At 41.0% G+C, this 22,675-nt stretch overlaps 3 protein-coding genes across 8 annotated transcripts in view; 1 reads left to right on the top strand and 2 right to left on the bottom strand.

The window, feature by feature from the left end:
• Nucleotides 1-5,134, bottom strand: part of lpar3 (lysophosphatidic acid receptor 3) — a 15,122-nt gene extending 9,988 nt beyond the window's left edge. Inside the window, exon 1 of one of the 4 annotated variants that reach the window (XM_052074631.1) lies at nt 5,010-5,134. The gene's annotated coding sequence lies outside the window, so the exon portion shown is untranslated. The other 3 variants (XM_052074629.1, XM_052074628.1, XM_052074632.1) reach the window with 3 other exon arrangements.
• ctbs (chitobiase, di-N-acetyl-) overlaps nt 1-22,675 on the top strand; it is a 25,654-nt gene extending 2,979 nt beyond the window's left edge. Inside the window, exons 2-8 of one of the 2 annotated variants that reach the window (XM_052074620.1) lie at nt 15,840-16,048; nt 17,554-17,692; nt 18,593-18,801; nt 18,870-19,041; nt 19,121-19,218; nt 20,740-20,901; nt 22,036-22,675. In XM_052074620.1, the coding sequence (XP_051930580.1) occupies nt 15,932-16,048; nt 17,554-17,692; nt 18,593-18,801; nt 18,870-19,041; nt 19,121-19,218; nt 20,740-20,901; nt 22,036-22,233 (1,095 nt within the window). In that variant the 5' untranslated portion in view covers nt 15,840-15,931 and the 3' untranslated portion in view covers nt 22,234-22,675. Of the gene's footprint in view, nt 1-15,752; nt 16,049-17,553; nt 17,693-18,592; nt 18,802-18,869; nt 19,042-19,120; nt 19,219-20,739; nt 20,902-22,035 lie in introns of those variants that run through there. The other variant, XM_052074619.1, reaches the window with a different exon arrangement.
• mcoln2 (mucolipin TRP cation channel 2) lies at nt 4,665-15,219 on the bottom strand. 2 transcript variants are annotated; one of them, XR_007963766.1, is made up of 15 exons: nt 15,066-15,219; nt 14,542-14,695; nt 12,646-12,819; nt 12,300-12,456; nt 11,477-11,555; nt 11,282-11,378; nt 10,629-10,728; nt 10,248-10,360; nt 9,995-10,144; nt 9,476-9,577; nt 8,941-9,063; nt 8,084-8,290; nt 7,737-7,870; nt 5,010-5,189; nt 4,665-4,924 (listed from the first exon to the last, which is right to left on the bottom strand). XR_007963766.1 is itself a non-coding variant. In XM_052074563.1 (14 exons), the coding sequence occupies exons 1-14, from the start codon at nt 15,107-15,109 to the stop codon at nt 5,153-5,155; spliced, it is 1,671 nt and encodes a 556-aa protein (XP_051930523.1). In that variant the 5' UTR covers nt 15,110-15,219; the 3' UTR covers nt 4,665-5,152. The 2 variants fall into 2 exon arrangements, 1 of the variants encoding a protein (XP_051930523.1); XM_052074563.1 differs by having other exon boundaries at nt 4,665-5,189.

Here is a 22,675-nt window from a genome sequence, read left to right as displayed (position 1 = left end):
AAATGATGAAAACGCTGAATAGCAAGTCGTTTGAGCATTTATTCGACAGGCTACTTTGAGTGAGTGCAAAGATGGGACTCCATAGTACATTGCATGCACCTTAAGATGGGTAGCAATGATATGGAATTAATGCTGGGGATCACTGATGGTGGAGTGGTACACTCGGCTGACTTGTGTGCAGGGAGCGTGGGATCTGTTCCCACGAAGTGACAGTGGTGATGTGGGTGTGAATGGTTGTTGCCCTGCCACTGACTGGTGACCAGTTCAGGGTGTAGTCTGCCTTCCACCCAAAGTCAGCTGGGATCGATTCCAGCAACTCCCTCTGACCCTCTTCAGGATAAGCGGTGTTGAAAATGGACGGATGGAATCAATGATCAAACAGCAAGCCATAAATGCATGCAGGTGACTGTTGGAAGACGATAGGTCGAGCAAATATCAATGTTGTCTGTGGTTCCTTTGCTAGTTATGGATATTTAACCTGAGAAGCAAATGAAGTCAGTTACAAATTCAATATTTCTTTTTGTGTCTCTTTTTTCCCCAAGCAACACGTCATGGTCAAAACATTACATACATTGCATTTGGCACACACACACACACACACACACACACAAAATAAATCTTCAGGTCAATAAAGTTTAAAGTATATTTTTATCCAAACAAGTTCGATCAAACTTTACAACCTGTTGTGCTCGGCTTGTCAACTGGAACAAAAGTAGCGCTGAGTCGAGAATAGTGGAGCGGGGTGGAATGGAGTGTCGCCACAAAAGTATCGGGGGAAAAAAAGTCAAGAAAAAAGTCAACAAGGTGAGTTTACCTCAGGTAAACGGCTGCGTCAAGACACCGAGAGAACGGGTAAGTTCCTCCCCGAGGACGCGACCATTTCCCCGCTCCGGTGGCTCGAGGCTTGCGCCCACGCAGCCGTGGACGGAGGGAGGCGACAACGGCAAGTTAGTGGAGCCAAGTGAAGACAGACAGCAAGGGAGAGATTCAGCGCCCTGACTGAGCCTTCGACCAGATGACGCAGAGGGCGTGTGCGCGCCGGCAACACAACTGAATTCCTCCGCGCCCGAAACCTTAACAATGCGCGTGCGCACACTTTCCTCGAGTTAATCGTTTATTAAAACTCACATACCGGCGGGGGTGTCAAAAGTACTCGCATTCAGTACTCGGGCGCGCAGTTGAGAGTATTCTGTCCCACTTTCGTTTCCAGCCATTAAAACTATTAATTTCATTTTGGCTAGAGTAGACCTATGTTGGATTACTACCAATGACCGCATCAAGACGAGACAAAATTAAGTGAATTATTCAAACCAGCTTCCTAGGGGCAAAAAATAAAAATGAAAATAAATAAATAATAAACCGTGCACATCCACTGGCAGAATACTTGTTAACATTTTACACGTTGATAACGCAACAAATGTATGCCATATTAACAGCCACGTAAACAGGATTCATTTTTTTCCGGGCAGGTGCTCAAGTTAAAAAAAATAAAATAAAAGGCCCCCCATCGCCAAAATTATTCAAAACATTAAGAAAAACGCTGCGGGAAAGAGTTTCTTGTGTTAACACAACCAAAACAGTCAATAATAAAACTATCGCATAAAAAGTCTACATATCACTGTTGATCTATCAGGTTTTGTTTTATGGGGTGAATGCAGGAGAGGCCAAGATAAATCCTTTCAAAAGGTTTTAAAATGGAAGTGACCTATAACTTGTACAACTCAATGAAAGCAAAAAACTCCCACTATTTTAAGTGCCCCTGATGAACCCTAGACAAAGTTCATTGATGCCCCTCCATTGATGAAAAGAAACCAAGCAGCCAAGAGGCTGTTTAGGACATGTGACAACAGTCTCCGGTCTTATTCATACAATATGTCTGTGACAAGTGGCAAGAGAGAAGCCTTATCGAACAAAGAACAAATGAACTAAATATGCTCCATTGACTAAAACAATGCAAAATCTAGGCCTGTTTAGTTGAACACGAAGCCAAAATACTCACAGCAAACCATCACAGCTCCTGTTGTATGTATGAATGACAACTCTGAATTGGACCCGCATTTGTCCGTAAAAATACACCTCAAAAGTTACACAACTGTGATGTGGAGCAGGGAAACATTATGACGATGAACGGAACTTGTGACATTGTCATCGTGACAAAGTGTTAAACATGTCTCTGGCCTGTCGGTGAAACCCAAGTTGACGAACAATAAAATGAATGAACAAAATGTAGACTAGGATGTGGTTTTGGTCCATGTAAAGAGACTCGCCTCCCAAGTCCAACCAGTAATATCCCCCTATTAGACACTGCACCGCAGTTGCACTTCAGATTGTTATAATGACAAAGCATTTTCTGATCTGAAATCTCCTCCCACATATATCTGTAAAAGGATTTACTGGGACCAAAATTCAACTCGGGAATATTCTTCATCAGGGGCCGGGGAAACTGAGTAATGGGATTCTGGGATCGAACGGCTGCCGTCACACACCTAAACGTAATAAATCAGGTGGGTGGAAGTTACGGTGGAAAAAGGATGATTTCAAAACATCAACAGTAAGTGAAAATATTGTTAATACACAACTGTGCTGGAATATTCACAAAGTGTCAATTCTGAATTAAACAACCTTATTTGTAGTTTAGCCAAGCATGCCATACATAAGTGAATTAAATTGAGGGTATACTGAATAAAAACATTTAGAAAACCTTTCTAGGAAGAGGTGGGGACATTCCGACTGTATAGCTTCTAATCAGCAATCTATGGGTGTGTCGGCAAAGCTCCCAGCAACTCATTTCAATGTTGTCAGAGCAGAGGAGCCCACGCCAAACCTCAGAGTGGAGGGAACTCCACTACGTGGGTCGCTGATGACAGGAATGGGCTCATCGGATGAGCGGAAAAGTGCACTTTCAAATAAAATTTGTTTCGTTGTAGCAGCTGAGTGTAAGCACACTAACTCAAAAGGTGCAACCTGATTTTTAAGACTCCTTTGCAAACTGATAATCAACTGCACAAAGCTTAGCAGGAGGTGACTCACCAAGCAAGTCAGATTACATTTTCCCAAGTCTTCCTTAATTCAGCTTCATTCGTTTTATAAATGTAGCCACTTATTGCGAAGTAGAAGATAAGGAGAGTTGCGGTTGAGTCAAACTCAGTTCTTCAAAATAAGTGCACTCAAAGCAAATGTGGTTTCATACCGTGTTAAATTATTCAGGCATTACAGAAACAACCACATGTAATGTATCCGTTTCAGTGATGAGAGGAGGAAACATGACTGCAGATTGACTAGCGGGTCACATTACAAACCAAATCAAATTGAAGAGTAATCCATCCTTAAAGGATTGCATTTATAAAACTCAATAGTGGTCAAACTCTATTATGGTAATGCAGTAGAACGAAAGATGAGAATTGTGGTGCGAAAGACCGGCTTTAAAAAAAGGGCATGGTTCTGCGCAGTGTGATAGCATCTAGAAACAACATCCTCGTACAGTATAACTCTATGGATCCAGAACACGGAGTCTGAGGACGTGTGGGATGCCAAGTGCAGCAACATCCTCTGTTTATTCCTTCAGTAAATACACTGAAATAATTGACGAGAAGGAGACACGCAGAATTTGGTGACCACTGATGATACTTTCACTTCCTGCTAAGTGGAAATAGTGCATGTGTGGTTTGTTTTGTGTTCTGGAACCCAAGTCTAACGTGAAGGATCGCTCAGAATGCTGAGGGGTATCATACAATTTAACTTAATTTGTCAGGAGACCTTACCAGCGACGTCTCGTGACAGGAAGAACATGTTTAAATGCCATGTCATTACATGGCGGCACGGATGAAAAACCTGTGTATTGCCTCGGGACCATTTATATTTTATACAATAAGAAGTCACAGCTTTTGATGAAAACCAGCAGAAGTCGCTGTCAGACCACTCACCACTGTACTCCGTGACCAAAAAGAAATTGACATGATTCTTGACGTGTTCTAAAGATGCGCTTTTGGTGGAAATTTGTTGGTATAAAACAATATATATATATATACACACATATATATAAATCAGCGTTTTATTAAAATTTATTAACGCTCCCCCATAAGGAAATAGACGACAGACCACAGCCGTGGTGGCTTTGATTGGAAGTAGTGAGACCAAGAACAGCCATAGTAAGTCATCATCCATTCAGAAATGTTGCAGCTCCCACCACTAAGGGAAAGGTTAGTTGCCCAAGTAATACTAAAATCTTGGTGAGGTAACTTGAAGTTTTAAATGTCCTTTTGGGTCAACTTTCAAGGAAGCATTCATGCAAGGGCATCCTAGGTCACGCTTTTGGTAAACAAACTCAGGAACCCAACACACCCTATTTTCATGTGATCCTTGCACTTCACTTTGCAGCCATGACTATTGGACCTATGCTGCATACATTTCGGCATAAAGTTCCTGTGAAAGGTCCTAGAATTTCAGCTGAACACCAAATTGTACCACAGATTTGAAGATTGAACAGGACTGCGTTATGGTCCCGCTTAATCACTAATTAATTTTGTTTAAGACTCAGTCTGGAAGCAGTTGGGCTGGCAATTAGTGTTCCACCTTAGTGACGGGATTTTTTTTTTGTTTATTTAATCTGGAATTTCAATGTACAGAGCTGAAGATATGCTACTACTCATTCAAACTATACTCCGTTTTGAGGCTGATAATGCATTTTATTTCTGTATATTCAACATTATAAGTCAGATCTGAAACAAAGATGCACAAAGACATAACGGGTAACTTTCTCATTACTTTGCGGCATCTTATCGCATGCACAAACAATAAATAATCACATTTATTGCATCATTCTATGAAGCACCAGCAGGTCTAGGAAAATTCATAAACGCATTTGTGCACCCCCTCCACCAGTCCCACCCCATGCTGACACTGTCAACCTGGTCGCCAACAAACACTGTAAATAAAAAACAACTTTACATCTTGCTTCAAGACATAACTGAGTAAGTTCATGCTTCAGTAAATTCAACATGGGGACTCACGTAATGTCTTTGTATTGCACGACACAGCGGTCCACAAGTAAGGAGTCCGAATGAGGAATATTCGCTAGTGTGCGTCAGACGTGTGAAGTCCTATTCCCATTGCTCTCTTCCCAGATTGCTTCAATCGGGAGGCGCAACATTTGTCAGCTGATGAGTGCGATGTCATCACTTTCAGCGACTCTGTTAGGATTAGATTCATGAAACAATGAGATTAGTCAACGTGATCTATGCTGTAGTAACCCGGGGGGGGGGGGGGGGGGGGGGCGCCTGGTCACCCCCGGTCACTGTGTCTAAATGCACTGTTGGTATTTGTCATACAGCATGAGTGGCTTCATCCTGAAAAAGGGACAATGTATCTTTTGCCTCGTTACTGATACATATTTATGAATACTCTTTTACCAGAAGAGCTATTGTGCAGCTTCTATCTATGAAACTGTATGGATATAAATATTTGCATTATTCTTGCCTAGCACGTCGGCCTCACATTTCTGAGGTTTGAATTGCTGCTCTGGTCTTTCTGTCAGCATGCTCTCCAAACAAAGGTTTCTTTCCACATTCCATGAACATTTGTGTTATCTGAATTGACAATTCCAAATAATCCAGAGGTATGAATGGCGGTTTGTCTATATATGCCCCATCATTGGCTTCCGACCAGTGCGCAGACTCCAGCTCATCTGTGACACGAATGAGGAACAAGCACCGTAATGGGCTGAGAGAGTTCACCGTCTACGTAAATTTAGGTTTAAGGTGTTTATTTTTAAAACTTCATAGGAATATAAATACAAGACAATACAAAGAAAAAAAACTTTAAAATGGGTTTATTTTACAAAAATAATTAGTGTGAAGCATGATGAAAACAAGATGTGGGCTGTGGTATTTAAAAAGAAAAACATTGATTTTATTTGGAAATTTCATGCCCATTTGACCCTGGTCTGTGGTAAGATTTGAACTGTGGGGCTACAGTTCACAAGTTGGATGGACAGACACGAAACCAGGAACACATGGAACATACTCAAAGTCCTTTACACTGTGTTCATGAGGCACACACTATAATTGCCCTTTTGTTTTAGCTGCTTTTTATTTTTTGGGTTGTTTGCAATATGTTTCGTTCAGACAGCACAGACTGTTTATTGACATTTTGTTAGAATCAGCCTCAGTGACTAATACAGACTCTTATGAAACAAAAATAGATATAATCTGAGTGGTGGCCTTTTTTCTGAGCCATTGAAGCTAGAAGCGCTTTTGAAATGGATAGTGTAACAGCAGACCATCAATTGTCACTTTTTATATCTCTCCCCTACCAGAAGGGGGCGAAGCTAGTCAACATCCTCAATATTCCTGGAAATAGGTTGACAATGAATTTCAACAACTTGGTTGCCTTATAACAGTCCACAAGCAGAGACAGAATGATGTTCTCCTTTGTAGCTTCCCGGCGTGATAAACTGAAACTGCTTCAGACATGTTTAAAAAAAAAACACGCATCTTATTCCAAAAGAATGACAGAGTGGTTTAAGTAATGAGGAGGACAGCCTATGGAGAAAGTGCAAACATGCATGCCAAAATGCAAAGTCGATTCAAAACCTCTGCCTCGCTAACCACTGAACTTTCATTTTCTTGGCTCAAATGTTGCCGTTGTAACCGGGTGCAGATTATAGTGTGTTTATCTCGGAGGAACAGAGCCATGGCTGTGTATCGGGGATGGTGGGTATTCCCAGCCTCTAATTAGCCATTGCTGGGTGTGTAACAAATAATCTCAATGTTGTCCGTGCAGAGGAGCCCACGCCAAACCTCAGGGTGGAGGGAAGCCCACTCCACTCTGCCAGTCGCTGATGATAGGGATTCGATCATTGAAAAGGAATGAGCAGGAAAAAAAAGTCCTTCAGAAAAATTAAGTTTCTTGCTGGAACAAGAAAGTATAAGCAATACACTGTCAGGAGAGTAAACGGTACGATGAGGTACCGATTATATGGTTTCCAGGTCCATTTTTTATTCGAACAATTAAAAAAACTGCAGCAAAAATTATTTTCTTTATATTGTAGACGTATTTTCTTGCCAAAGATCTTTTCAGTTTGTAATGAATGATAATGTTTGTTGTGGTCGATTATTATTTTTCCCGTGAGTAGTCACGCAAATCTGAAACGTCATGTTAGTGAAAAGACATGGGATTAACTCCGTGTTTTTTTTTGCGATACCCCTGTAGAATCAGAAATTGAATGCATTTGCAATGTAGGAAAGGGCCTCACTGCTCACAACAAAAGGAGCAATACAAACATTGGAGTTAGTCAGAATGTTACTTTCATTATTCCAAAATTGTGTTCAAACTTTTGAGGATTCCACACATTTGATGTTCACTAATTTGTTTGAAGATCACATTAGACCCCATGGTGTCTTTTGATTCCCAATTTATATGATGCGTGTTTGGCACACAAAGACTAATTAATGAGGAAGCATCCACAAAAACTAAAGAAAATGTGCATCTGGATTGGGAAATTTTGTTCATCCCCTTTGAACGGAGAGTCGGTCAGGAAATTCTTGGCAACGGGAAAGGTCACATAACTGGCAAGAATCGTGGGTAAGCCAGATCTGACATCAACAGTTGACCTGATCTGTATTCATATAAGAATTAACAGTTCACATAACTTCCTTTGCCAGTGAGCATACAAGGGTATGTTGTGCATGCGTGTGTAGGCGTACGAGTGCTGATCCAACCATGCACGTGCAACGTACCTTTCACAGCAGCAGAACACTGAGTAGCGGGTGTAGAAGTCTTGCTGTCTGCTCTCTTCCGAGCAAACAAAATCTTTCTGATCTCTTAGGAACTTTTGCAGGTCTGTCAGTGGGAATCCATCCCTCTGGTAATTCTGTCATGAAACAAAGGCCAAAATGCTAAAGTTAAAAAAGCATTTTCTAGTTTTTACAGGAAAGTCAGGCCCATGAGGAGAAAACTGGTGAAACGAAATTAATGCCAAGTAAGAGATTTGCTATAGGAGGCAGGTGGGGGTGGGGGGTTATTTATTTTCAGTTAATATTTTACCCCACGTAGAAGTTCTTTTACATAGATCGTGAGGAAGTACCTTAATGGTCTCATAGGCGTCGGTGATGAGGGCGATGAAGAGCGACAGCACCATGTAGATGAATAGTGAAATGAAGGAGTAGAGGTAGGCCCGACTGAACAGCCAAACCAGCGTGTTTTTGTCCTTCAGCTGGGCAAAGGTGGTGAACATGTCGTCGCCGTTTAACAAGGAAAACAGACACTCCGCCACAAGGCTCAGGCCTTCAAACTGGGAGAAACGAGCAAAAACAATACAGAGGAAGACCGTCAATTTTTTGTTTACATGCATATGGATTATCTGATCGGCATGGTGTCGAAGACTACACGATTGAGGCATTATCCCACTGCACAGGGTTCTTTCCAAAAGGGAAATACATGCGATTTTGTCGACTGCTGCTGATTCAGCCAAGTCTGTGTCGGGAAAAAAAAGCCAAGAATGAACGCGCATCCAGAGTGTGGTAGCGGAAGCTAATTTATGAAATGACCACTGCTGGCTTTGCTTTTGTTTCAAGATGGGAAAAAAAGCAGTTCATTTAATTTACGTTTGAATGACATCTGAACCATAATCCTAATAAGCAAGTCTGCTTCTCTTATCATTTGAGATCTTATGTCACCTCTGTGGCAGAAGATATTTTGAGGAAAAAATAAAGGTCACTAAAATAAACGTCAGTGAGATTGCTGAAGTCAGTTGGACTACTCATGAAAGATAGAAAAGTCAATACTGCCATCTAGCGTTTGCAAGCATCAACAAAAATCCCACGGTGGAGTCTCTCACACACCATTTGTGATGCTGCTTTGCTTCCAAAGTTGTTTGAATTTTGTTTGCCTCCGGAAATTGCAGGATACTCCTCGCTCATGATGCTCATCGAAGCTACTGACCTTCTCGTGGTACGGCCCTAGCACAATCCACCCACAGAAGGTGTAGCCAAGGTAAATCATGCCAGCACAGCAGCAGAAACGTAACACCTTCGGAAAGGCAGCCTTCATGGTCAAAATCAGCACCTATAGATAGCAATGAAGCATTTATAAAACTTAGGGGGAAAAAAGTCTAAACTCCAGAGGTATATAGTGTTAAAGATCCCAGGAATGGCATAAGGAACGAGACATCTCAAATCCAACTACTACAAAGTTTTCTTTCGCCTTCAAAATAATCTCGTACTGCCGTCTCTTCTTGCACACTGAACAAAGGAAATGGCGCACCATCTCTTTGCAGACATTCCGTTTGATTGTTTGACCCACACTGCTGGAGAAAACTGATAGGATTGATTTAAAAAATATATCTTTGGAGAGACAAGTCCTGGGACCGTTATGATACACCTTGCACAGTGTGTGTTCCTCCACATCAAAAACAATTGCATTTTGTCAAATAACTTAGTCCATCTGAACAAAGGCCAAACAAAATGTCAAGACTCACATTGTATTTCTGGAAGTAGCCCAGATAGCGAATCACGCTGACCCACACCAACAACGTTGACGTACCCAGAAATATACTGCACACATCATAGCTGGTTAAACTCTGTGGGCAAAGAAAGAGGAAGTGTCATAACTGTCCAATTGTGACTGAAAATCATGCACAATAAAAAGATTCACCACGAGTAAAATACGAGGCGACACAGATGGATGGACAATCGCAGGACATAAAAATATGGAAATCTTTATACATTAACATTTTCAGTCTGAAAGGCATTCCATATTTATACATACAGTCCTGTAAAATTGGTCTCTGCAAGACCAACTGTGCATACTGTAACATAAGAGTGTTTTGAAGTACAAAACATTTAATAGGACAACAGGTTCGCACTCAGGTCAACACCAGTCTTTGGGATTCCACGGCAAATGGAGTGACAGGTCAAACACTCATTAATTCAATTTTTATTATTTTTTTTTAATACCAATGTCAAATTAGAAAGATTTCGTATTCTCTGAAGTTTACCTTTGCTTGAATTTCCATCTTCAGTATGGACCCAATTATGGTCAAGAGGTCGCTGACAATGACCAACACGTACCAGCCATTTAAGAACTCTCTCTGGTCATCCTCACAAATCTTTCGGCTGTAGTTTTCATAAAGGAACCTGGAGAATCTCTGAAACGCACACAGACACACAGAAATTATAGATGCGGTTATGGCGCAAGTTTGCTTGAATGGCAGCTGGTTTGAACTTGGAGGTGTGTCCAAACAGGCTGACCTGCAGCAACCTGACGGCCAACACGATGGAGCGGGTGCACAGCACGGCCGAGGTGAGGCAAACCACGATGACAAAGCCGTCGAACACCAAATGATAGTGTGTGTTTTTCTGAGCTGAAAGAAAGATAGCACATGAGAGAACGTTAATCTCTCATGTAAGCGCACCACTTTTGTGACTGATAACCACAAAGGAAACCGCCTCTGTGGACACAACAAGCTAAGGTGCTCTGAAAACTCCTTAACTGCAAGAGTCTGGTGGCATTTCTGCAGCAAAAGCACCCCATTAATTGTATGGCTCATGTGCTACTGAATTATTATGTTCATGAATTCACATGTACATCTCAACAATGACAAAATGGCCAGCATTGTCATTAAATTCTACCTGTTCCAGATATCTTCCAGCCTCGGCATGTGCTGCTCTGTGCGTCGATGTCAAGAAATAGTTTCACCTTTCCACTGTGACACTGGTTATCAAATGTTATCTGTGGGAACACACACATAAAAACAATGCTGTTATCTTTTGTAATTCTGTGTGGTTTGTGCCATTCGAGTGTTCACCAATAAAGTGCAACCTGAAAAGGGTCAACTTCATTTATTCAGATTTGGAATAAACTTTTTTTAATGGGCAATAAGAGATTTTTTTTAAATCGGCAGGGTGCTCAAGGGTCAAACTATTCTGTGATAACTTTATAAGCAGTTAAGTTACATTCCAACATTAACACTGTAACTGTCATAGGAGCGTAAAATAAAAGTTAATCATTATTAAAGTACCACCAATCCCGCCATTTCATACAGATTATCCTGTACAAATGTAATACTCGCCATGTACCCTGATGACACATGACAAGCTTGGGGAGGGAGGATTATGTAATTTGCTTTAGAGGCAAGTCTTTTGTCAATACCGAACATTGCAGAGTTTGCAGTGTTCAATTTTAATGTTTTTTTTTCTCAGCGTTGCAACATTCAGCTTCAACTGTATTATCATTTCTCTGCTTTCTGTACTCAATCATGAGCAAAGATGAGTTTGAGCCATACCGTGACAGAAAACGAGTAACAGTCAGGCAACTCCCGCGACCGCACCGTTTGCAGGTTGATCCCCTTTAAATTGAAGGTTATTTTCATGTCCACCAACCTGGAAATGAGGATAAGATTAGGTACACCCATTCAGGTAAAAAAATTTTGCCGATGCGTGCATTGTGTGCCATGCTGAAAGGTGTCGTGGTAGAATACCTGTAAAAGTCCAGGTCAAAAAAGGATGCATTATGGGTTTTCCATTGGTGTGCGGTCTTCGGATCAAGTGACAGGCAAACTGGGGGGAGAGGAGAAATGCCGAAAAAAAAGAAAGCAAGACCAAACAATAAGTATGAACCAATGCCTTTTCAATGTCTAACACGTGTTTTAAACATCCCATTATTTAAATACTGTATTTTTTTTTAATGACCAAAAATGGACATACCGCCGTTATATGTATGAAATATATACCGGTATCATACGGTACATATTTTTCGCAAGACAGCGACGATATGGAACACAAATGAGATTTGTTGATCTTCATGCCTCATCCCGAACAAATTCATTTAATGTTGTAATTGCAAAAATTGGTACACAACAAATGAAAGTCCCTCTTTTGTTTTGTTTTGTATTGCTCATATTGTTCTGCGCAAACAGAAGCTAACCTGCGTCGTGGTAAATTCATCTTCCTGACCTATGGGTATCATATATTAACTCTTTACCAGAAATGTTGCCTCTCATCACATGTATCATTTGAAATACTTCAAAAAAATGAATAAATAAATAAATTCCATACCAGTGCAGTTAATCCTGTACGCTAAAGTTGGAGTGAGATCACATTTGTTTGACTTTTTAGACATATTCTTCAATATTTTGGTTGAACTCAAATGTAATAACTTTGTTTGACTTTGGAAAATAAACAACAATATTTTTATTTGTTTAAACATCTAATTGTGGAATTCTGGACAAAACAGAAGAAGAGAGTTTTAGTATGACCCATTTTTATGGCTTGTATTTTAAATTCTTATGTGGAAATGTTCACCTGTTTCCAACTCAGCGTCTATGTCATAGGTCTCCTCCGAAGGCGCCACACTGCCTCGACTGTAGAGGTTTTTACAGATGACCAGAGGCAGCAAGCCACCATCTTCATCCTCAGCATAACTGATGGGACCCACGGCAAGCCGGCCCAGCTGGTTGTACTGTAAACAGCAGCAGCGTCACATGAATCCACTCATCCGAGCCAAAAAACATCAGCGTAGCACACTTGACGGGCAGCACTTGCGCAATCAAACAATCGTTTTAAACACCTATCCTTCATTGAAACATCAATCTTGTGAAGAAAGTATTCTGTATTTTTTTTTTTAATGATGATGACTGGTCAAACTTGCCTGCTCCAGCACATAAAACAAGCTGTCATAGACACCTTGTTGTGAGTAGACTGCAACGCTGTAGTCGTCCTCATCCACTCCGCTGTAGTCCTTCAGGAACAAGTTTTTCAGGGCCATGGCATTCTCCTCCTTGTAGGACACCACCAGCTGGTTGTTGAGGCCAAAAAGGACGAGCTGGAAGTGAAAAAAAATCAAATAATATATATGCCTTAACAAGTCGCACATCGAGTAACCCTCATTGGTGACAAACTTATGTCCTAAGGGGCAAATTGAGCCTGCCACTGAATTTTTTTGTGGCCCACAAAAACAAAGTATTTTGACTTCATCTTTCTTGTTAAGTGAGTGTTATTTTCACTCTGGTAGAAAATCTTGTTTGTTTATTGATCATATAAACAGAAAATGGAAAATTGACAGGAAGTAAAGGGAAGTAAAATGGGAAAAAAAAACAATTTACATGTTCAAAGGAAGTAAAAACTTATCTTGTCTTACCCCTTGTTCTTTGTGAGTTTTATATTGTATCTTTGCCCAATATCTTTATCACAAGTAAACACGAAAAGCATTTTACTTTTCATTGGCTTTATTTTGGCTTTTTGTGGTACCACTGACAGCAAACAAGGAACTAATGGCGATGAAATTGAATATCTTACGCAACATATTGAAGTGTCTGGCTTCAGAATACAATATGAGGAAAACAACAGAATCGCAATTTTATGAACACATTCCCCTCAGAGTTTACTTTGCTTTCGTTTTTAGTCTTTCTTTATGCAAAGTGGTTATCCATAGTCAAGATTGTTCAAATAATGCAGGGGTGCCCAACTTGTTTTAATTACAAGGCTGCATTACACTTTTAACAAAGATTCATATTATATTACCTTCAAACCATCCCTAAAGTATTTATATATATATTGCGCGCCGTCCCGCACGCGGTCTGTCCTTCCGTCTGTCCCTTTTCAAAACGTACCTACTTCACCGCGCCGCTGCGCGCCGCCGCTGCGCGCCGCCACTGCGCCGCTCAGGCAGTGGCTCACTACGATCGCGCGGGCATCTTAGCGAAAAAATGTTGTCTACCCACAAGCATTGCAATGAAATTGTTAGTTATTTAGTAGAGCTAAACATCTCTTTATTTTCGCGATAAGCAATGAAGATGAACAAAAAGTTGAACCAAGCAACAACACTTTTGTGGGCCAAAGGCCCATTTTACCAGCCTTCCGCAGGAACGAGCTGATGAGCCGCCCGGAGGGCGGCGAACCACCACCTTACCAGCCTTCCGCAGGAACTAGCTGAAGAGCCGCCCGGAGGGCGGCGAACCAGCTTGTCACATATAATCCTAAAGGCGTACTGGTAAGACACAAATCTGCCTCAACCACATGCTTGAGGCAGCTGCTAATTTGCACTATTTTTGCATTTTACAAGCGACTGTATTGTTCATGGCAAAACACGATTGGCAATTAATCGACTTCAAGCTATAGCCACCATTGTAGACTTGTCTATGCATCGATAAGTCAGTTCAACCTTAAGTACAAACAAGTGGCAGTGCCTGTCAGAGGTTTCATTAATGATTTGAATGTACTTCCCTCACCAAGTATCACATTGGCTAAGCAAGTGCAGTTCTGCAATAGATTTATTTTCTTTCATTTCCACTGGAACAAACGGGTTCTCTCCATTTCCTCTAAATGTTGCAATAACTTAACCACAGTCAGCAGCAAGCGATCAAAGTTCACATATACAAGTATGGCACACTTATGTCATCACACAGCATTGAAACAGATAGCACATGGGACCTAAACACAAAGTCTCAACTTGTCATGCATGTTTATTCAACAAAAAAAATCTAATGTCATTGATTATGTGACAGATTAAGAAACAAACGAGAATTTTGCAATGTGAGGTACATACTTGTGTGGTGATCATGACAATCTTGAGGATCTGCACCCCCAATTTCCAAGGGATGTGCCTTCGGGCCCTGTACTTCTCACATGGGCTCATAAAGTAGAACCTCAGGTCATCCCTCAGGTTTTTCTCCTTGACTAAATCTTGAGTTGTGGTCGAACTGGGGAACAAAAAAGTTTTTTCTGAAAATGGTATGGGCATTTTACACTAATTTGGCGCAGGATTGGAGTATTTATCAAGACACTTCGACACGCTGAACCGACAACAAGACGGTTAATTTCATGGCTGGAGCCAGAGTTCAGGAAGTTCAAATATTTACTGTCAATACAGCATTACCAAACATTTAGAAGCAACTTTCAACGTGTATGTCGTCGTCGTTATATGTTGATAAGAATTGTGTTTTCCTATTAAATCATTACTTTAAAACACACTACGTTTTTTAAAGTTCAAACGGCACGGAAAATGACACTTTTAATAAAACGAAAATATGGTAAATACAAGTCAGAAACCACCTCAGGAATAGAACTCACCTCACTGAATTGCTCCGATCAAGATAACGAACCAAGAGTTCCATGATAGACACACTGACAACACGGCAGTCACTCGCCAAACGTGGCCATCAGTCTGACAGCCAGCAGCTGTGCTCTCCGCGGAGGCGCGAGGATCTTCAGAGCGCCAATCAGCAAGTCTTGCCAGTGGTGACCACAGGGAGTCGCCGTGTGCACGTTTTACGACCCCCCACGCCAACACCCATACTGAAACATGCATTTGAAATATTTTGTCCCATGACAAAACGTCATTGAAGGGATTCTTAAATATTACTATAAATACCAAATATCATTTCCTGTATTCAGATCAGGTTTGTTTCCTAATGTTCTGATGAAACATCGTCCTTAGTTGTAAATCTTAAAATATTTGTTTTTTTAAATCACAGACGATTTAATTTACACGTAACAAACTTGGTTAAATGTGTTAAGCCATTTTGAGGAGGAGGTTGAGGAAAAGGTGTGGGAGTAGAGCGAGCGCCTACACGTCTCCGGAGAAACGACATTGAAATGATTAGATTACTGTATTCTAATTTTGGGGGGTTGGGGAGCTCCAGTGCATTTGCTCAAATTGTCATCCGATGTGATAATCCTGTCTACATTGCACGAACAACACCGGTTCCCCAATTTGGGATTTCCTTAAGGGAAGATGTTTTTCGGTCGAATTGATCATAGTATTCCAATTAACATATTCCACTGTATAACACGATTTACTCTCTGGATTTGAATAGAGGACGTTGACCTATGGTCTGCGAATAGATTGATTGTCGGAAGTTTGTCCCTCATAAGCCACCACAGAGGACGAACCTTTCCGAGTGTGCTTCGTATTTTATCGGAAGGTCTGTTTTAAAATGTCACTCTTCTTTCTCCTGTTTTTACCGTCGTTAATGGTGGTTAGTTGGGCCGAATCCTGTCCGTGTGAGAGACCCGAATTATGCCATCAGATACGAGACGAGAGAGATTTCGAGGTACAGTACTTTCGCTGGTGCTTTTAACTCCTAACAGAATAAATCCTCTCAACGAAGCACTTCGTGGGATTACAGTGCGATTACGATGTCCTCTATACTGTACACGTATTGACACATAGTTCGAATAAAGCGATCAAAACTCTTAACTTTTGAAAACGTTGTTCTGCTTTGTACACTGTATTGTTGTTGTTATTTGGTTTCCCGAGGTTCCTCCTTTTAACAAATGTATGATTCTTTCCTTACAAACGCGTCTTTTTTTAAAAATCAAAATCAAATCATTGATGATCATAGCAGTGCATGTAATATTCGTTAAGATCATGTAATATGTATCCAGTGTTTAAAACATTAATATTGCTGTACTATCAGGTATTATATTGCGCGATATTTTCTTCTGAGGAAAAAAAGTCAGCAAGTTCTCGATGTACGATTTAGGACGTGACTGACGGTTAGGACATGTTTTTTCAGGACACGCTCAGTTAGTGCAGCATACTGTTTTTCAGTGTATTTTTATTGTCTCTTTCCTGCGTTTGAGTAAATTAGTAAATGACGACCCACATTCCGATTTACATACAATTCGGGGGACCTCTATCTATTTGTTACTGCATTCCAGTGGTTGTTTTAAAAAACACGACAAAGCCCAGTCCCAAAACAACACTGGTCAACAAATGTTTTCTAATCGCTGATTCAGAATCGGCCCTCGTTTTTTTCTCCAGCACATTAGGTTTTCATAACATAATAACAACAGTCTGTAATATAGGAATATATCTAGCAATACTTATGAATTAAGGTTCAGCAACAGATGTTTGTTGTTTTTCTCAAACGTCATAGATATAAACTACAAGGCATGGTAAAATCTATATTGCAATCTTTTATTGGTCGAACTTAAAAAAAAAAAAAAACTGATAAGATCTCCCATATCTAGAAAAAAGCTGGGGGCGGGGGGGGGGGGGGGTAGACGTTTTTTTTAAAATCAGTGTCAAACATATGTTAATGTGTACATACAGCAATTTTTGAATTTGCTGTTGACCTATGTAATTTAATACGGATCCTGAGCCCGGCCGGATTTGAATCCAAAGCTGCAGAATTTTGAGGCAGTGAACCGCTGTGTCAGCACACTTTAAATGCCTTTTGAGAAATATTCATTACAAATTAAGGGGTTTCTACTTCCTGATTTACCCAAAAGATGATCATATATTCACCAATAAAAAAAGCAAGTCCAAACTTACGACTGGCATTAATGTTATTATTATTAATTCTCATTTATAAAATAAAATAAAATATGTATTTGCCCGTTTGAGGCGGGCATAAGATTACATTTGGAATAGCTCTGCACCAGTTATTATGTATACAAATATGGACCACGCAGAGAAAGCGTATAACCAGTTCACTAAATACTGCATACATAAGTGAGTAAGACTGACGTTTTGGTGTGTGTGTGTGTGTGTGTGTGTGTGTGTGTGTGTGTGTGTGTGTGTGTGTGTGTGTGCGTGTGTGTGTGCTCTCAGGTGTTTGTGTTTGATGTGGGCGGGAAGACATGGAAGTCATACAACTGGAGCGTGGTGACGACGGTAGCCACATTTGGGAAATACGACGCAGAGCTCATGTGTCATGCTCATTCTAAAGGAGCACGGGTCGTACTAAAAGGTATTGATAATGATCAGAAATGCCAATGTGCTTGTTAGAAGTTTTTTTTCTTTGTGTCTAGATAGTTTCTCTCATACACTCCTTTGGGCTCCAAAATTCCTGTGAGGAGCTTCGAATTGACAGCGCGCAAAATGTTGGCTTCTGCTTCCGGATTTTTTTTTATTTTTATTAATTGATACTGATACCAATTTCTATTGATTGAGCAGGTATCTATCACAATATACAGTACATTGATGTTGAATTATTACTCCGTTCTAATTTGAATATTACCAGTAATACTATCAAATAAACCCGCAGTAGCGTTAGGACACAGGTGTCAAGGTCAAGGCCAGATCTGGCCCGCCACAGCATTTTATGTGGCCCGTGAAAGCAAATCAAGCATGTCAATTTCCATGCTGCTTCTTAAAGTCTGAACCAAAATTTCAAATTGTCATATGTAATCCACAATAACAGTCATTATTCTTGACTTCAGATTTTAAAACTAGTTATTCATCAATTTGTTGTGTATTTAATATGTGTATGTAATATGTGGAGGGGACTAAACATTTAAATGGTTTCCCAAAATTCATAACGGCCCTCGAAGGGGAACCGTAACTACATTGTGGCCTGTGACAAAAATGAGTTTGACACCCTGGTGTTAGGATAAATAGTAACACAATTCCATCAAAATGTAACTAACTTTTCTTATGAGTTCAATGAGTATATTTCATGGTAGATTCAACTTTTATGAAGAAGAGACAGCCAGTCTTAGATCAATGTGCAGGAAATCTTTTTCTGCTGATTAAATATATTTTACACTTAATGTTGGCCCTCGGGGTAATGCGAGCAAGCTAACGATTTTTCAGTGGAAATTCACCCTTCTGGAAATTGAGAGCTCATTTGTGCACGTCTTTCATAAAGGTGACGTTCACCTCGCTGACATCGTGGACCAAAACAACAGGACAAGTTGGATAACGGAGAAGGTCAAGTTGGCCAAGAGTCAGTTCATGGATGGGATCAACATCGACATTGAACAAGCAGTAGAAGAAGGCTCGCCTGAGTACTTTTCCCTCACAGACCTGGTCAAAGAAACCACCGAAGCTTTCCACAGGGAGATCCCCGGTTCGCAGGTTACCATGTTACTATTCCCCGTGTTACACCGAGAACCTCCCCCGCCGACTCAAATCCTGTTCTTTAGGTGTCCTTCGATGTCGCCTGGTCGCCCAAATGTATCGACAAGCGCTGCTATGACTACGTCACCATCGCCGACTCCTGTGATTTGCTTTTTGTGATGTCCTACGACGAACAGAGCCAGATACTGGGCGACTGCATCGCCATGGCCAACGCCCCTGTCCCGCAAACTCTCAATGGTTGGTGGTGCGCTTGTGCATCCGGGATAAACCAAATGAGTCATGATGACCTCTCGTCTTTCTGTCTGTCTCTCTCCAGCCTATGATCAGTATTTGAATTTGAAGATAGCGCCAGAGAAGTTAGTGATGGGTGTGCCGTGGTATGGCTATGACTACCCTTGTCTCAACCTTTCACAGGTAGAATATGACCCAGCATTGATTTAACAAAGGCACATATTTTACATTTGAAAAATGTTATGCCACGCAAAATGTTTAGGTGCCTTCCATCTAATTTAAGAGCATCTGAATGTTCTGTTTGTCACTCTATTTCACTTGACAAAGTGGTGGAAATACAAAAATTTGGACCAAAGAACCGAAATGGAATAATTTCCTGCAACACAATAACACACCACAGTACACGAGTTGAGAATCAATGATCGAAACCGATGATTCTCAACTAGTGGGTCAGGACCCAATCGCTGTCAACCAGTCAAATTTTGGGCGTAGTATACGACAGTGCAGAGCAACTCGCTATGAACTCCGTTTGCACAGCAGCATAAAAATACCATCACCACTGTTCTTAATAGTTTATCGTAGTGATTGTTTTTCATACAAATATTTCCTGTAATTAGGACTTCAGTTAGACTACAGTATGTTCCAACTTTCGGCCAAATGCAGGTTACAGTACGTCGCTGCTGTCGGAATGGAACTTTGTCGTAGGTCGAGGACACCCCTGTACGGTGAAATATTTCATTTGCATCCCATGTCGAAATTGTCTTAAATCCCATTGCTTTGACCGGCTTATCAGAAATGTTATTATTAGTAGTGTAAGAGTACATTCGTGATCATATTCAGATTTTTTCATGGAGAATATATCCACCCATCCATCCATCCATTTTCTGATTCCCATATCCTTACAAGGATCGTGGGGGGGTGCTGGAGCCTATCCCAGCTACCTTCGGGTATTAGGCAGAGACACCCTGAACCGGTTGCCAGCCAATCGCAGGTCACAGGGAGACAAACAACCATCCACTTTCACATTGACACCTAAGGACAATAGAGGGCTCCGTCCTTTTAGCAATTACCCACAATGCACTACCGGCGGCCATATTGGAGGGCTGTAAAAACAAGCCATACATGAATAGACTTCGTGTATGGCTTGTTTTGGCTTGTTCATATTGGAGGGCTGTAAAAACAAGCCATAACACGATTGTTTTTACAGCCTTCCAATATGACCGCCGGTAGTGCATTGTGGGTAATTGCAAAAAGGACGGAGCCCTCTATTGTGAGTGTTCCATTAATGCAGAATATATGAGGTATTTAAATTAATATGGTGCTGGTCAGCCTGTGCTAGAAAATATCATCATGGCAATGATATGCCGTTGGAAGTACGTCAAACTCAGTCAAACATGAATACAAGTGAAGCACGAAAAAAAGGAAAAACTTAACTGTACGAAAGCAGTAAAACAACCTTGTCTGGTCAACCGTGTGTTGTAATTAGTGTTGCAAAAAAAAAACATACCACAATTTTTGAGGGAATCCTTTGGTGCTTAACATCTCATGTGACATCACAGCAGTACGAACGCTGAAAATGTGTGTGAGCTTACAGATACATTTTATTCCAATTTCCGAATTATAAGACCTCAGTCATTTGAATTTCAAAGATTCCTGAATTGGCATGTTTTTGCGAAAGGCTAACTGTATCTTCCCATGCACCAGGAAGGCATCTGCTCTATTGCCAAAGTGCCGTTCCGGGGTGCTCCATGTAGTGATGCTGCTGGAAAACAGAAAGCGTACAGCTGGATTATGAAGCAGGTCAACAGCTCGTTGTCAGGCCGCTTGTGGGACGGCAAGCAGCAGGCGCCCAACTTCAATTACATGGTATGTTTTGGCTTGCTTTAAGGTCACTTTTTTATTTGAAGGTGACACATGGCCAAGGGAAAAAAATGACGCATGCGGTGTACTCCAGAATCCCAAACCCATCTCACCGTGCCAATATCTAGCCATAACCTCACTGATAAATAGCGAGTCTCCTCCTGCAACGGTGAAGTCTGCCGGAGTACCAAAACTGACCTGTAAGAGGCGGTAGTCTACAGAGCATCTAGACCAGGGGTGTCCAAACTTTTTGCCAAGGGGGCCAGATTTTATGTGGTAAAATGTCGGGGGGCCGACCTTGGCTGACATTCTTTACATTGAACAACAATATTGTTCAGCAAATTTTAGTAAGCCAGTCCGTTTCACATTTCCATTTTTATTTTAATTTCAACAATCTTAAGAATTTCTTTTGGTTCATTTCAAACAGGTATATCACATGCAACTGCTTATTCACTTGACTTTTTCTTAAACAGAAGTCTCCTGAGTGCAAATTGATTGATTTGAAACATAAGATGTATCACCATGACTTTTCAATAGTCACAAAACCTTTGACTCGAACAACAGGGAAATGAACAAGCAATACACATATCCACAACTGCAAGGATCATTTGAAATATGACGTATCAGTCAATATAAACACGGAGTGATGTCTTGTTAACTCGTGAGTGATGCCCTCTAGTGTCTAAATGCTATTACTCATTTAGTGAATGATATTACTCATTTAGCCACTAGAGGGAAGCAGTACTCTATGAAACATCACTCACCAGTCTACGAGACCTCAGTCAATGCAACACGTGTTCCATTGCGCCCAACCTGCGGGCCAGACGGCACTGATTTTATGACAGGGGCCGAGGGCCGGATGAAATTCGACCGCGGGCCGGATTTGGCCCCCGGGCCGGACTTTGGACATGCCTGATCTAGACTGTTGGAAAACATACTCATGAGAGAATATCAGATGAATAGGCCTTCAGGATAATCGTTCAGAAATATCCAATGATCAAGCCCATGCTAACCCGTGGGTGAAAATAATGATTTTGAGCTTGATTATCAGTGTGTTAGTAGCCTGCTTTAGAAAATATAGTAAAACCTTCCCATTGAACGTTTTCAAGTTAACCACAACCATTTGCTCTCACTTTGCAGGACCCAGAAGGTCAGATTCACCAGGTTTGGTATGATGACCCGGAGAGTATTTGCCTCAAGACGGACTTTGTGAAATCGAAAGGTTTGAGAGGAGTGGGCATGTGGAACGGCAACATCTTGGACTACAGCGACGATCCGGTTGCTAGGCAGCAGAGCGCAATGATGTGGAACGCTCTTTTTGGATGTGAGTTAGTCTAAAGTTTACAGCCCCGAGACTTTTACAGCAGCTGCATTGTGGTTGCTAAGTCAACAAGTCCCCTTGTGACGGTAACGCAGTCCCAGTTCTCAGACGCATACTTGCACCGTAGGCCTTATTGTTGGTTTTTTGTTGTAGTTTGGTCTCAGACATTCCAATGGACTGAATGAGTCCACTGTGATTCACTTTTTGTGTTGTATTTTGTAATTACGACTGCTGTTGAACTCTCTGAGATCTGTGTACTCTCCTGCATTTTACACACAACATCCAATAAATGAATGTTACAGCAGAACTTGGATTCAGTCATAAAATATCGAAAATCTCAACATTTCTTTTTTTTTTGTCATGAACTCAATTACCCTCTGATTTGGATTTTGAGAAAGCTGATGTTGCTCTGTAGTACCGCAATTTGACAATCGACAATAAAGTTCTAATTTTGCAGAA

Source organism: Hippocampus zosterae, chromosome 8 (genome assembly GCF_025434085.1).
Source record: "Hippocampus zosterae strain Florida chromosome 8, ASM2543408v3, whole genome shotgun sequence".
Lineage (NCBI taxonomy): Eukaryota > Metazoa > Chordata > Actinopteri > Syngnathiformes > Syngnathidae > Hippocampus > Hippocampus zosterae.
Note: the sequence above shows the minus strand (reverse complement) of the source record. Positions and strands in the feature narration are given on the sequence as shown.

What these genes read in the sequence shown, in the direction of transcription:
- mcoln2 (XM_052074563.1), bottom strand. Translation starts at nt 15,109, where the DNA reads ATGGAACTCTTGGTTCGTTATCTTGATCGGAGCAATTCAGTGAG. An exon ending in GCTACTTCCAGAAATACAAT is followed by an intron (nt 9,064 to 9,475) that starts GTGAGTCTTGAC and finishes TGCTATCTATAG; the next exon opens with GTGCTGATTTTGACCATGAA. An exon ending in GTGTTCTGCTGCTGTGAAAG is followed by an intron (nt 5,190 to 7,736) that starts GTACGTTGCACG and finishes TAATCCTAACAG; the next exon opens with AGTCGCTGAAAGTGATGACA.